Source organism: Kryptolebias marmoratus, linkage group LG13 (genome assembly GCF_001649575.2).
Source record: "Kryptolebias marmoratus isolate JLee-2015 linkage group LG13, ASM164957v2, whole genome shotgun sequence".
In the NCBI taxonomy this organism is placed as follows: domain Eukaryota; kingdom Metazoa; phylum Chordata; class Actinopteri; order Cyprinodontiformes; family Rivulidae; genus Kryptolebias; species Kryptolebias marmoratus.
The window spans coordinates 374,636-388,458 of NC_051442.1; the positions used below are offsets into that span (position 1 = coordinate 374,636).

General features: G+C 45.3%; 3 protein-coding genes across 4 annotated transcripts in view; all 3 read right to left on the reverse strand.

Moving 5' to 3' along the window:
- pwwp2a (PWWP domain containing 2A) overlaps nucleotides 1-1,197 on the reverse strand; it is a 6,733-nt gene extending 5,536 nt beyond the window's left edge. Inside the window, exon 1 of the mRNA XM_017440960.3 lies at nucleotides 370-1,197. Within this exon, the coding sequence (XP_017296449.1) occupies nucleotides 370-1,169 (800 nt within the window). The 5' untranslated portion in view covers nucleotides 1,170-1,197. The remainder of the gene's footprint in view (nucleotides 1-369) is intronic.
- Nucleotides 1,198-1,985: 788 nt separating this feature from the next.
- oatx (organic anion transporter X) lies at nucleotides 1,986-9,013 on the reverse strand. 2 transcript variants are annotated; one of them, XM_017440954.3, is made up of 17 exons: nucleotides 8,911-9,013; nucleotides 8,623-8,701; nucleotides 8,407-8,513; nucleotides 8,150-8,317; nucleotides 7,929-8,002; nucleotides 7,725-7,854; nucleotides 6,877-6,980; nucleotides 6,644-6,798; nucleotides 6,371-6,539; nucleotides 6,066-6,189; nucleotides 5,870-5,985; nucleotides 5,672-5,726; nucleotides 5,382-5,541; nucleotides 3,446-3,554; nucleotides 3,020-3,098; nucleotides 2,721-2,848; nucleotides 1,986-2,399 (listed from the first exon to the last, which is right to left on the reverse strand). In XM_017440954.3, the coding sequence occupies exons 3-17, from the start codon at nucleotides 8,431-8,433 to the stop codon at nucleotides 2,261-2,263; spliced, it is 1,737 nt and encodes a 578-aa protein (XP_017296443.1). In that variant the 5' UTR covers nucleotides 8,434-8,513; nucleotides 8,623-8,701; nucleotides 8,911-9,013; the 3' UTR covers nucleotides 1,986-2,260. The 2 variants fall into 2 exon arrangements, with proteins under 2 accessions (XP_017296443.1, XP_017296444.1); XM_017440955.3 differs by having other exon boundaries at nucleotides 6,644-6,696; nucleotides 8,911-9,006.
- A 990-nt stretch (nucleotides 9,014-10,003) lies between these two features.
- Nucleotides 10,004-13,823, reverse strand: part of LOC108250878 (deoxycytidine kinase 1) — a 5,488-nt gene continuing 1,668 nt past the window's right edge. Inside the window, exons 2-8 of the mRNA XM_017440959.3 lie at nucleotides 13,074-13,192; nucleotides 12,732-12,815; nucleotides 12,050-12,159; nucleotides 11,436-11,583; nucleotides 11,242-11,357; nucleotides 11,046-11,145; nucleotides 10,004-10,249 (exon numbers count right to left, since the gene is read on the reverse strand). Coding sequence (XP_017296448.1) covers nucleotides 10,223-10,249; nucleotides 11,046-11,145; nucleotides 11,242-11,357; nucleotides 11,436-11,583; nucleotides 12,050-12,159; nucleotides 12,732-12,815; nucleotides 13,074-13,192 — 704 coding nt within the window. The 3' untranslated portion in view covers nucleotides 10,004-10,222. The remainder of the gene's footprint in view (nucleotides 10,250-11,045; nucleotides 11,146-11,241; nucleotides 11,358-11,435; nucleotides 11,584-12,049; nucleotides 12,160-12,731; nucleotides 12,816-13,073; nucleotides 13,193-13,823) is intronic.

Consider the following 13,823-nt stretch of genomic DNA (forward strand, 5'->3'; position numbering starts at 1 on the left):
TCACTCCAATCAACACCTGCACTCATGTGACCAGAGTGGCCCCTCAGTGAGTCAGACAAACAATGACCCTAACGAGCCTCTATTGTTAGGAGAGTGAGATCCATCTGCAGGTGAATCCATCTTACATCACATCTCAGCTTTAAAAGCTCAGCTCCACGCTCTCTGTTTCTGAACTGAGAAAGCTCCTCGTCTTCATCTGCAGAATAAAAGTCCAGTTGTTTTTGTTTTTAACCTTTTCTGGATGAATCAGTTAACTTATCAACTAGAACCTGTTTCCTTCCCTTCACCAGAATCTGCTCTCCTCAGAACCCGCGACACCCAGCTGCCATAAAAACATGTTTGGTTCTGGTGATCAGAACCTGGATGTACCTTTTAGACACGTCCATCAGAACCCCTGAGAACACCTGCTCTCCCACCCGGAAGGACACCACCAGCGCATCATCGATCACCTGGTCCAAGCAAACCCGGACCTCGGATCCCGGACTCAGGTCCAGTACAGAGGTTGGTTCCGGTCCGATGGATTTGGGAGATGAGTCCAGCACGCCCCGGACCGTTGGTTCCTCTTTTCCCACCGAACTCTCGCAGCAGCCGGTATCGGGTTCTGGACGCTCTGCGGTTCCGTCCAACACGGAATCCTCCGCGGGCCCAGGACCCAGATCCGCCTGCATCAGACCCAAGTAGACTCGGTCCCGTTCCGCGGCCTCGGCTCGGTCTGTCGTCACGTTTGTGGTGGGTTCTGCCGGTTCGGCCAGAGAGAGTCCGGCCTCGGTACCGGGTGGGGGGTCCGGGAGGGAGTGCAGGAAGACTGCGGAGTGCTGCGGGTCCGGCAGGATGGTTCGGTACGACCCACCGCTCTCTGAGTCCGCCGGAAGTCCAGGAGTGATCCGGTCCACCTGCATCTCGGTCCGTTCTACTAGAACCCCGCTCTCGGGCCCTTTTCCCGCCTCGGGCTCTGGCTCCGGCCTGTCATGGCGGCCCTCTCCAAGATCTTCCAGCTTCCTGCACGAATCCACCTCTACGGGCCCGTTTGGTTCCGCCGGGAACTGTGAATGTCCTGGACCTACCGGACTCGGTTCTGGTAGGCCGTCGTCCTCCGTAGCCGCGGCCGTTGTTGTTGTTGTTGTTGTTGTCGGAACCGCAGCTCCTGGCTCTGAAGCCACGGCCGCCATTTTCTTCCGCTGTTCTTCTGAGCTGTGTTTGGCCCCGCCCCCTGCCTCACGACCAGACACATTGTCCTTCTGCTATTGGCTGACTGAACGAAGCACAGCGAGTTCTGTGATTGGCTAATTCTGTCCGGTTCTGTGTTAGACAGCAGTCACATATGACCCAAAACACACAGGTACAGATGAAAACATAAAAAGGGAGTGGTGATGGGGAGGTCGGAGGTTCAAATCCCTAAACCAGCCCCACTGTGGCCCTCGAGCAAGCTTCACCTTCCAGCGTCTCCAGGGCACCTTAGATGGCAGCCCTCTGCTTCACATATATGATGGGGGAAAATGCAGAGAATTTGGAAATTAAAACAGTATGATAACATAAATTAAAAAATCAACCTTTTAAGAAGAGTCGGGGTGAGTTTCTGTCTGAGTCGGGTAATGGCGGGGTCACACGAAGAAGAGTCAGGGTTGGAACCTGCACCTCACCGGTCCCTTGTACTCAGATTTATCCTAATGATTGTGCCTCTGATCCCAACTCAGTCAGGAGGTTTTAATTTGTGGGCAGATTTTCAGTCAGATTGTTTGCAGATGAGTGTTTTTTCTTTACTTTAAAATATTTTTTTATTTATTATTTTACAAAATTTTCACATTTATTAAAATGAAGACATTTTTCTCCCTGACTTTGGATTTTTTTGTCTTTTTAAAAAAATGTGCTCGTTTTAATTCCCTCTTAGTAGTTGCAGACAGGTTTTTATTCTCACCGGTTGTACCTGACAGTCGAAACCCCTGGAAAAAACCCCATCCTGATCTGAGACAATAAACTGAGACCACTCACAGTCCACCAGTACGTTTATTGATAACTGCCATTAGTCATTACTCATACAATGATCAGTTTATTTCCAGGTTTGTCACATTCAGGCCTGTTAGTAAATGTCTGCAGATATAAAATTAATCACCTGTAGCTTAATTTAACAGATCTATGAATGATTTCTGATCAACCATCTAAATTTAAATTTGAAATCGTTCTTCGTTCCCTCTGTAGTTTGGTTCCAGTCGTTAGTCATCTTAGCTGGTCCTGAATCTGTGATGTAGGATCCTCTGATTGGTCAAAGAGCATTGAGGCCACACCCTTCGTCCTTTGTTTCTTTTAAAGTCGAGCCTTTTGTCATGACCACACGCCCAGCATCATCACCAGAGACCACGCCCTCCTTCAATGACACGCCCTCTTTCATTTGGGAGAAGTTTCTGCCAAACCGACACACACACACACACACACACACACACACACACACACACACACACACAGCCATCAGTGATTGACAGTTCTCACATATCCGTCAGGTTAGCAGCTGTTGAAGCTCACATGCTCCAGTCAGACCACAGGTCTTGACAGCTACAGGGTGTTTTCAGAGGCACGCATCATGGAGAAGTTTAGGTGGCCTCCAAAAATCTTACAGACTAGGTCCCAGTAATAAAGAATAAATAAAGTAGCTTTATAGCTCTTCCCAGAGTTTTTATTTGTTTCCCAGTCTCACAGTGTGTCAACACTAACACACTTTAGCTCACCTTTTCTCCTCCACATCCTCAATGGTGTCAGGCAATGGCTTGTTGAGAGTCTCTGGAAGGAAACAGGCAAAGCCACTGGCCAGCACAGCAGCACCTCCATAGACTATACTGGGCAGCACAGGAAGCACCTGAGAAAACCAGTCAGTCAATAACAGTTCTATCTGTTGATCATCCTCTATGCTAATGATGTGATAGTGTTTGTAGCACATGATAAAAATTGTTTGATGCCGCTTTTTCTGATTTTTACATCACTGAGGTTTTATTGACACCAGACTAAATATTTGGATCAGGAACACCACCTCATCCAGGATCAGGACTGCAGGAGCTGCCATGCTGCCAACTCTCGCCATCGTGGAGACAAAGCCCATTCCCGTCTGCCTGAAAGTACAGCACACACTTTACTTATATAGCACCTTTTGAGCCAACTAGGCCACTCAAAGTGCTTTACAGAATAATCTGTGTCCTCATTTACCCTTCGTACAGCACTCTACTAAATCTCTACAAGCTAATCAATGTTTTAGATCACATTCGAACACCAGTGGGGCACACATCTGAGGCAGTGAAGGGTTCAGTGTCTTGCCTAAGGACACTTTGACATTTGGCATACTGGTGGAATCAAACCTCCAACTCTCTTGTTGAATACAACTGCTCTAACCACTGAGCCATAGCCACCCAATCAGCTTATTAGTTCTGACTCAGTCAGGTTTTAGATCAGGTGGTCTCACCTGATGACAGTGGGGTATAGCTCTCCAGTGTACAGGTAAACGGTGGTGAAGGAGGCTGAGGTGAAGGCTTTACCCAGACAAGCCAGTGTGGTCCTGAGGGTATGCATGTCTGCAGGGGTTAAACCAGAAACAAGACTGAATCAGCATTAAAACAGGATTTTAGGACCAGAATCATAATCACACAAAGAATATGATTCTTTAGAACAAGAATTAGTATCAGGACCAGGACTAAGACCTAATCATAAGAGGTTAGGACCCAAATTATCAGAACCATCAGGACAAGAATCACTATCAGGACTAGGACCAAGACCAGATTACAACAAGTATTTAGGACCAGAGTCATAAACATACAATAGGAAATTCATCAGACACAAACTTCAAATAAGATAAAAATTAAGGATGTGGGGCCTTGTGTATCAAAGAGTGAGCAGCTTTCCTACTGAAAGTTGGTGTAAACAAAATTTGAAAAGTGGTATAACACTGGCAACTATAAGCCAAACTTTATCTGAGATCATACTTAAAAACTGCATTACCCTTATTTTATTTATATATTTTACACACTGAGCACCATGAGTTTGTCTTGACTGCCTCGTACTGTATTTTTATCACAAAATATCCTATGCACCATATATCTTCATGTAGTAACAAAGCAGGCTACCCTGAACAAGTACACATACAAATAAAAACACCAACTTGTTCTACGAACCCCATCTTTGGGTTTACGCATCACGAGTCCACCATTTGATCTGTGACAGATGCTCACCATCAGTACCTCTCCCTGCAGAGCTGCTCATGTTTCGGATGAGCAACATTTTAATCACGTTAATCAAATAGTAAAATTCAATATAAGCAAAAATTTTCAATTCTAATAATTTGTGGCTGATGGCTGAATAAACGAATAAACATTATCTGAACTTAAACAACAAAAATCTTTATTTTCCATTTTATATATTATTTCATCTTATATATTAGTTTTTAGTTCAGATTAGTGCAAACTCAAGGTGGAAATTAAAAATATATTTATTATGATAATAATGATAAATAATAGTATAAAGCTACAGGTGTAACTGACTTATTTTGGCTCTGAACCTCATCATTTGGTCTCTGTGGGCTGGTTGGACAGCAGAGACCAAATGGAGACAGGAGACAGCAGAGACTTGTCTTCCTACAGGACGGCTGTAGCTTCAGTATCAGTGCTGCCAACACGTTTTGAATTTGAATGATCCTTTAAGCTTGACGTGCTGCAGTGATGAGAAAATTATTTTTCTTCTTGTCCTTTGCTGCTATTTACCAAACAACTCGATGAGCGTGTGGCTGATTACTGCCCCCCTCAGGGCTGGAGTGTGAGCAGCAGTTTGCTGCTGGTGTGACAAAGTGGGGAACTGAGAAAAGTGCGATTGAGTTGATTTTTTTAACACACCAATGTTTCTGTAATTAACAGGTTAAAGTTCCAGCCCTAATTCATACATACTTTCAATATCTTCAGGACAAATCCACTCTTCTGTGGTAAAACCCACAACACTTTCAGTTCTAAATCAGCTTTGTGTTTACTCAGCAGAAAAATCAATACTGGTGAGCCTAGAGCCTGCAGAGCCAGACCAGCAAGGCCAGCTGCTCATGAATATTGATGAGTTAGTCAGGCTGCTGCATGGTAGTATAATTAGCAGTTAGGTAGGTATGTATTTAGGCAAGTTTCAGTACTGTATAGTTTGATAATGTCAGCTGAAAAGGTTTGCATGGTGTCCAAACATTCTCATGACAGGTCACACCATGTTGCACGCAGTTTTTGTGATATATCCTTACTTGTGCGTAGAACATGGTGCATGTATCTTTTTTGTGTCTATACACTTTTAATACATAAGGCGCCAGATCTGGGATAAAGATACGAATTAGGAGGAGGACAGAAACAGGATCAGATCAGGACCAGATTCAGTACCTGTAGGGACAAAGATGTTGGCAAAGATGATGACAGCTGACAGGAAAAGACAGGACACCTGAGATACCCGCCTCCCCAGGTAACTGAGCATGCCCAGAGCAAAAAATTTGGCAGGAACATCAACGGCTCCAAAGATGATCTGCATCAGGTAAATACTCACCTGAAACAGCCAATAAGAAAGCAGTTCAGTATGAACCAACCAATAGGATGACAGGAAGGTTTAAATCTACTGAAATAAAAACCCCACCTTAAGTGACAGGTGCAATGGAAGAGGCTCTGAAAGAACTCACCCCAAACTTCTGAAGGTCCATTGCCAGACCATAGTATGCAAAACTGGTGGCGAACCTGCAGACAAGTAGAAATATGACTTCATTCAATTTAACATAAACATAAATCTATACATTTTTTTAAAAGCATAAATGAAAACATACACATTAAAAAAGAATAAAAACAATGTAAGCAGAAAAAAGTAAAAAAAGGCTTCTGACCAGACAGCGACCAGACAGGTGGAGATTTGTCGTATCCTTCTGGTCTTCAGTAGGTCAAATGCTGTAAACGTTGAACGACTCGATTGAATCTCTTTACTCATGTGAGAGTGGAGTATCTGCAGTCATATGGTACGAAAGTCAGTTTCCGATTGGACAGAAAACATCTGGACATATAATACATAGGTAGGCACCTTACCTCTATGGTCAGCTTGTCCTTAATCTCTGGTTTTCCATTGATTCGAGCAACTCTGTGAAGACTTCTCAGTGCCTCTTCTGACCTACGGTTCAGCACCAACCAACGAGCAGACTCTGCATACCACCTGGCCAATTGAAAGAAAAACAAAACTATAACCACCTGACCATAAAAAAAGAAAACAGAACCACCTGACTATTCAGTTAAGAGAGACTAGATCAACCTGTCAAGCCAGAGGAAAGGGACCAGAACCTTTTGGTCCAATCATAGAACAGAGTCTAGAACCACTTATTTTAGGGTGCACTGACCAGCTGTAGGTGAAAAACAGGAAGTGAGGAGCACAGACGAACACTTGGAGCTTCCGCCAGTCTCTCAGCCAATAGGCGAGCCCTGCCAAGATCATCTGACCAAAGGTGAAGAAGAAGGAAGTGAGCGTGCCCACCAGTGTTCTCGATTTGGTCGGGATCCACTCCACCTCTGAGGACAGATAGGTAGGCAGTGAGACAAGACAGGTGAATAGGTAAACAAGTTAACAGGTGAAAATGAATACAGGTAAATAGGTGAATAAGTAGGACAGGTACTCAGTGAGACTCCATTGAGAATGATCCCAGACACCGCCATCCCACTGAGAAATCTAAAAACACAGTAGATGGAGTATGAAGGTGAGAGGGCGGCACTACAGCCAAGCACACCTACTTGCAGGTATGACCAAATAAGAACAGTTTTCCTCCCAAACCTGGCAGACAAAGAGAGAGTGGTTTGAGTTTGCTGATCACCTGGAACTGATGCACACGTGAAGACAGGTAAGTCTCACCTGTCTGACAGGCCGCCATAGATGATAGCACCTGTTAAAACTCCGCCCATATAGATAGTCTGAATCATCTGTTTGAGAGGACGCTGAGAACACACCAGGCCCCACTGAGACACATGAACATGGACAGGTGGGGACAGGCAGACAGGTGGGGACAGGCAGAGACAAAGGGGTCAGACAGACAGGTGGGGACAGACAGACAGGTGGGGACAGACAGAGACGAAGGGGTCAGACAGACAGACAGACAGACAGGAGGGGTCAGACAGACAGACAGGTGGGGACAGGCAGAGACGAAGGGGTCAGACAGACAGGTGGGAACAGGCAGACAGGTGGGGACAGGCAGACAGGTGGGGACAGACAGAGACGAAGGGGTCAGACAGACAGACAGACAGGAGGGGTCAGACAGACAGACAGGTGGGGACAGGCAGACAGGTGGGGATAGACAGAGACGAAGGGGTCAGACAGACAGACAGACAGGTGGTGATAGATAAGTAGGGACAGGTAAGGACACATGGACAGGTGCAGACAAAAAGACAAAGTTAGCTCGTTAATAATCTTTAAATTGATGCTGTTTCATGAAGAAGCTGTGATTAACACTCATTAATAACTGCTGCTTCTATTAATAACCAGCCTCCATCATTTACACAAACTATCAATATTTCCTAACCTCACTAATATTCAGTACTGCTGTTATTTTTCATCACCTTCATTAATATTCACCGTACTATAATTATTCATCAGACTGGGTAATATTTACCAGCCGTGGCAAATTCACAAGTCTTGTTATTAATTAGTGTTATAAATGTTACTCAGTCCTTTAAACGCCAATGAGCCTCAGTAACCTGAGTTACCTCAGAGACGGTGGTGGCAGAAAACTCTGATTGGTCGAAGGTCCATCCGTCCACACATCCTTCGGTCTGCAGATTGCTGGTATTAGCTGAGCTGTTTGGGGCTAACAGGTGCCACTGAGGCTGCACATACCTGAGCAACAGGTGGAACAGGAAGTGATGACAGAGGTTATTAACCAGTGAACACAGAAAATACAAATCTGTTACCTCCTGCAGCGGTCCAGTTTATTTCCTGAAGAGTCTGGAGGAATAAAAACTTTCAGCAGCAGCTGCTTGTCTACCTGAAACAACCAATCACAGCCTTCTGTCAGAAAAAACAACAAATAATCACAGCTTTCTGACCACAAATTAAAGGCTTTTACTCACTGTAACAGCAAGTTCTTAATAAAGATGGACGAAAAATTGTATGTCTGTCTCTGATTGGTTACCTGGTAAGTAAGTGACAGGTTGTAAAAATTCTGATTGGCCGGTAGACTGCAGTGGTGGGAGGGGACTCCAGAGACAAAGTTGTTCAGCAGGTTCTGACTTGCCATCAACAAACCAGGTAAGCTGATTAGGGTCACATGGAGCCACTGGTACCTTCCAAACCCCCCCACCTCACCATGACAATTGGACAACAGGACACATGTTAACACAACTGCTTCACAAGTAATCAGATTACTGCAGAAACAAGAAATAAACTGACCTCGTCCAGCAGATCTGTGAAGCCCATTTCAACAATAAGAGCAGCAAGCAGAAGGAAATGTGAGGTGTTTTCAGAATCTGAACAGATTCAGTTCCATCTCAAGAATCCTAAAAATAAATTTTAAAAAAATATATATATATTATTGGTAAACCAAATATCCAAAAAACATTTCTTAGGTTACCCAGATTTTTTATAGAATCAGTGTTTTCCCTGCACCTTCTGGATCCCTGCTTGCTGTCTTAGCTTCCCTCCGTCCCCTCACAGAAACATACAGCTGCTAAACTGAAGCCTAAAACTGGAAAACAGAAAGCTACTATGGATGAACTGGACAGTAAATTTAGGAAACACCAAAAAACAGTAAATCTGGGAAAGAGAAAGCTACAGCTGCTGGACTGGACTCTGAAGTGGTAAAATATTTAAAGTCTGGTGAGAGTTCTTAAAGGATTACAGAAGCTGTAGCCTGATGAAAACAGTTAGAAAAGAGGATTTCGTGAGTGTACTTACAGTCTGGAGGTTGAGGGACAAGTGGACGGAGAGGTGGAGTGGACTGACAGATGAATGGATGGAGGGAGGGAGGGATGGAGACATGAAGGAGCAGAGGACAGATGGCGGGACATCAATGATTGAAAGACGACGACCAGCTTCTATCATTAAGCCCCGTCAGTTACTGAGTCACCTCAGGGTTACTCAGCCATCATCTACAATAATCATCAATAAGGTTTCTGAAGGTTTTATAAGTCAACAGGAAACTAAATAGAAGAACAATGTTTTTCAAAATAAAAGCTTTATTCTTTATGTTCCATTTTAATGTCTGAACAGGAAGACTTCAAACTTTTCTCAAATCTCATCGGACCCCTGCCAGGTCCAGCCTGACCCCTGACCTCCCCAGCAGAGTCTTGGACTCGTCTGTTTTTGTGACTTCGCTCCTCGCTGAGTTTTTCTCTCATGGAATTTGTCCGACTGAGTGAGAGTCAACAAACGTCTCAGCAGGTTTCAGCTCGAAATCAGAACACAAGTCCTGTCACGTGTTCAGTCAGGAATACCTGGGTACACCTGCGGGGATCCATCAGCCAATCAGGAGGCTGCAGACCAGGTTCAGATTTATTGATCGGAGCATTTTCCTCGCTCTCCTTCTGAGCTTTCATCCGTCTGATCGATCATGTTTGAGCCTCAGTTTGTTTCCTTTCACTCAGCTTCACTACATTAATGTCTGATTAAACAAACAATTATACATTTCTACTCAGCTGATTTTAGAAGTGAAAATGCAAATATCTATAAATTTTAATAAGATTTTCATCTTTTGTTCTGTTGTTAAAATTGTGATATTTTTTCTTTATGATGCAGCCAGATGTTTGAGATCAGCAGCTTGTTCTTATCCCTGAAGGCCTTCATCACAACATCATCTTAATCAATAACTGGAAAACAAACTGGCAGGCTGTTAATGTTTACAGTCTCTGCTCCAATGTTTCACTTTCACTGTTCATTCATTACACTGCTGGTTTTACTCTGGACTTTGATACAGAACCACAGAACCAGAACCACTTCAAGGGTTCAGAAACATTTGGTTATTCAATAAACCACGAAACGAACCTTTAAATGAATCTGATGGCATTTATTTACACAGAAACTAACAGGATGCTCAGGGTACAGAAAAGATATTAAAAAGCATACATACACACAGGCAATGTGTTCACTGCCTTTCTGCCACAAAACATTTTAACTTAGTAAAAATATAAAAATAAACAAGTGTGAAAAAATACAAAAACAAGTTCATGAATAAAACCAGCTGAAAGACTCATCCCTGACTGGTGAAGGTTCACAACGAGGTGAGAAACTCTCGAACCTGCAGACAAAATAAAAGTCATGTGAACACAGCAAAGGCCGTCAAAATAAAAGCTGAGGTGGGCTGCAAAAATAAGATGGTGACAAATGGTGGGACTTGAGTTGCATTTGTGCACGTGGGGTTTAGGGACTTTCTGCAGCTTCTTAGAGTCATAAATACATGCTGCATTTAAGGACTCCGGGAAAACTGATTCCTCCCTGGAGTCAGGTTGGAGTTGGACTTAATGCTGTTCTGTTTGAGGTTACATCTGAAGCCCGTTGGTTCATCGAAACCAGGAAGACAACCTCTGATTCATTTCAGAGGATGAACCACAGGTACATCAGAGGACAAACAACTGGTCCTCTTCAACACCGTCTGGTCCTACTGTCCACCGCCGTCTCTGGACCGTTTGACCCGACTGCCACCAAGATTATTTCACTTCTACATTCACATTTACATCTTATTTGCAGTTTTAAAATCTCAGAAACATGCATGCCTGAGGGGGGAGTGAGAACCTGACAGGTGAAGGTAGTGTGCACGAATCTGTGCATGTCATGTCAGTAGAACTTATTCAACAGTTCGTCTGAACAAGAATATTTTTGAATGTGAAAAATTATATTTGTGAGGTTGAGAGTAAAATAATAAAATCTACTTTTTAATATTTGAGTTTATAAAGTTGTTTTAAATGGCTCAGATGGGTATTTGTGTTGGATTTAAATACATTTACAAATACCCAAATTAAAATAAGTTAAACATATTTATGATTATTATCAGACTAATTTCTGATAAGAGGACAGACTTTCAGAGTAACGCCCACCTTGTCTACGATGACTTCCTGTTTGATGAGATCGTTCTTAAAGTCGTCTTCAACATCCAGAACAAGAACAGGAAGTTCATTCAAGTAGTCAAAGTCCAGCCTGTTAACACACAGACACAAAGTGGAACTGCTGATTTCTGACCTTGAACGCACCACCACCTGGAACACAACTGAGCGCGCTCAGTGCAGCGATTACCTGAGGTTCCTGTGGTGGAGCCACGACTCGTGTTTGAAGTGAAGTTGCTGGAGATACTCCAGAGGAATCCCCTGCTCCTCATCACGACCTCGGTGCAGCAATCTTTGCATGCAGCACTGAGACAAACATGCAGGTGTGGTTAAAGTTTAGCACAGGTGTTTTGTTTCTACCAGAACATGTATGTGTGGTTTTACCTGCGGCGGAGCTCTCAGGTAGATGATGCCATTGAGGGTTATGTCTGATTCAAACTGCTTCAGTAGCCAGGTGTGCCAGTCCTGATAAACACTCCACTCGGTTTCTGTCAGATTATCGCACTCAAACAGATTAGATGCGAACACATACCTGTAACACAGAATACGGACAGGTGAAACACCTGACCTCTCACCTGTGAGGCACACGTTCTAACCATTGTTCCAACACAGACATGACCCTCTCCTGTCCTTCCTGTAAACAGCAAAGGGAGGAGGGTCCACCTGCTGCGTTCACGTCAGTCCTCAAAAGTCTCCAAAAAGTCTCGTTTTTATCAACAGTCATCAGAGGCGTCTGAAAAGTTGTTAAACATAGCGACAAAGTCTCTAAGTTAGCAACAGTACCTGTACCTGTACCTGTACCTGGCCCCGCCCCAATTGGATAAAACTTTGGTTCCGGTTGGTTTTATTTGTTTAATCAGAGGGCTTCACCAGAACCACAGACGACTAAGAACTTTAAAGCCTGCATTTTATGATGGGTGTTTAAAAACACAAACGCCACAAAACATCACATGACAGGTGTATCTCCTGTCCCAGGTGATTCACCTGTCTTCTGTTACCTGTCTGAGTAGACGGAGCGCTCGTAGAACTGAACCGGGTTTTCTGCCTCCTGAAGTTTGGCAGATGGAGACTGAAGCTGAGCTCGGATTCTACTGAGGCACGCATAGCTCTGCACACAGGTGAGACAGGTGGGACACAGGTGAGACACAGGTGGGACACAGACGAGACAGGTGGGACACAGACGAGACAGGTGGGACACAGACGAGACACAGGTGGGACACAGACGAGACACAGGTGGGACACAGACAAGACACAGGTGGGACACAGACAAGACACAGGTGGGACACAGACAAGACACAGACGAGACAGAAGGGACACAGACGAGACACAGACGGGGCACATACGGGATACAGGTGAGACACAGGTGGGACACAGGTGAGACGCAGACGAGACACAGGTGGGACACAGGTGGGACGCAGACGGGACACAGGTGGGACACAGACGAGACACAGAAGGGACACAGACGAGACACAGATGGGGCACAGACGAGACACAGACGGGGCACAGACGGGATACAGGTGAGACACAGGTGGGACACAGGTGAGACGCAGACGAGACACAGGTGGGACACAGGTGAGACGCAGACGAGACACAGGTGAGACACAGACGAGACACAGGTGGGACAACAGCTTTCTAGTTTTCAACTGCATAACCCGAGAGGGCGGAGTCAGACGTAGATACCTGGAACGTGTACGCCCAGCGGCTGGGTTTATCATACAACATCTGCAGCAGGTTTCCTCCACTTTTTTGAGAAGAGCTCAGTTCCTGCAGCACAGGTAAACAGACAGGTAAACAGACAGAGCTTCTGTAAGCTCAGAGTTGTTCCTTCACCTGCTTTCTAGAGTAGACCTCAGTTCCACCAATCAGGATGAGAGGAATCTCAGGTTAGACAGGTTAACTTTTCTTGTTAATCTTTTTCTATACGGCAGCATTTTATAAAAACTAAATTATAAATAAGTTTGGGACTTTCTAAAGAAGATAATTATCCCCTTCTTGCCTGCGAGCCTCAGGTGCTGAACTCACCTGGTAAATATTGTCGCCGTCGTTCTGGACGTTGCACCACTTCCCGATTGGTTCTGGAATCACCTCCCAGTCCTCTGAGGCCGCCTGGAGGAGGCGCACAAAGGTGGATTTACCTGCAGCTGCAGCACACAGACGCGTGGGATTATTATTATTATCATCTCCATGTGGTCAGAAGGTAACAGGTGTAGAATCTGAAGAAGAGAAGTTCAAACATTTATTCTGGGGTCGGACCGAGCAAAGCTTCGTAAACAAGAGTTTAAAATAACTTTAACAGGACGCTAGAGGAGACGTGCTAACACAGCAGTGGTACTGGATCGGGTTCTGGACCACACCAGGTCCCGACCTCACCAGGTCCCGACCCCACCAGGTCCCGACCCCACCAGGTCCCGACCCCACCAGGTCTTGCAGACTGCTCCAGCAGGTCCCGACCCCACCAGGTCTTTCAGACTGCTCCAGCAGGTTCCGACCCCACCAGGTCCCGACCCCACCAGGTCCCGACCCCACCAGGTCTTTCAGACTGCTCCAGCAGGTCCCGACCTCACCAGGTCCCGACCCCACCAGGTCCCGACCTCACCAGGTCCCGACCCCAGCAGGTCTTTCAGACTGCTCCAGCAGGTTCCGACCCCACCAGGTCCCGACCTCACCAGGCCCCGACCTCACCAGGTCCCGACCCCAGCAGGTCTTTCAGACTGCTCCAGCAGGTTCCGACCCCACCAGGTCCCGACCTCACCAGGTCCCGACCCCACCAGG

Coding starts and splice junctions, on each gene's coding strand:
- oatx (XM_017440954.3), bottom strand. CDS start 8,433: ATGGGCTTCACAGATCTGCTGGACGAG. Junction 7,855..7,928: donor AAACTGGACCGCTGCAGGAG/GTAACAGATTTG, acceptor CCTGTTGCTCAG/GTATGTGCAGCCTCAGTGGC. Junction 6,981..7,724: donor CTGCCACCACCGTCTCTGAG/GTAACTCAGGTT, acceptor CATGTGTCTCAG/TGGGGCCTGGTGTGTTCTCA.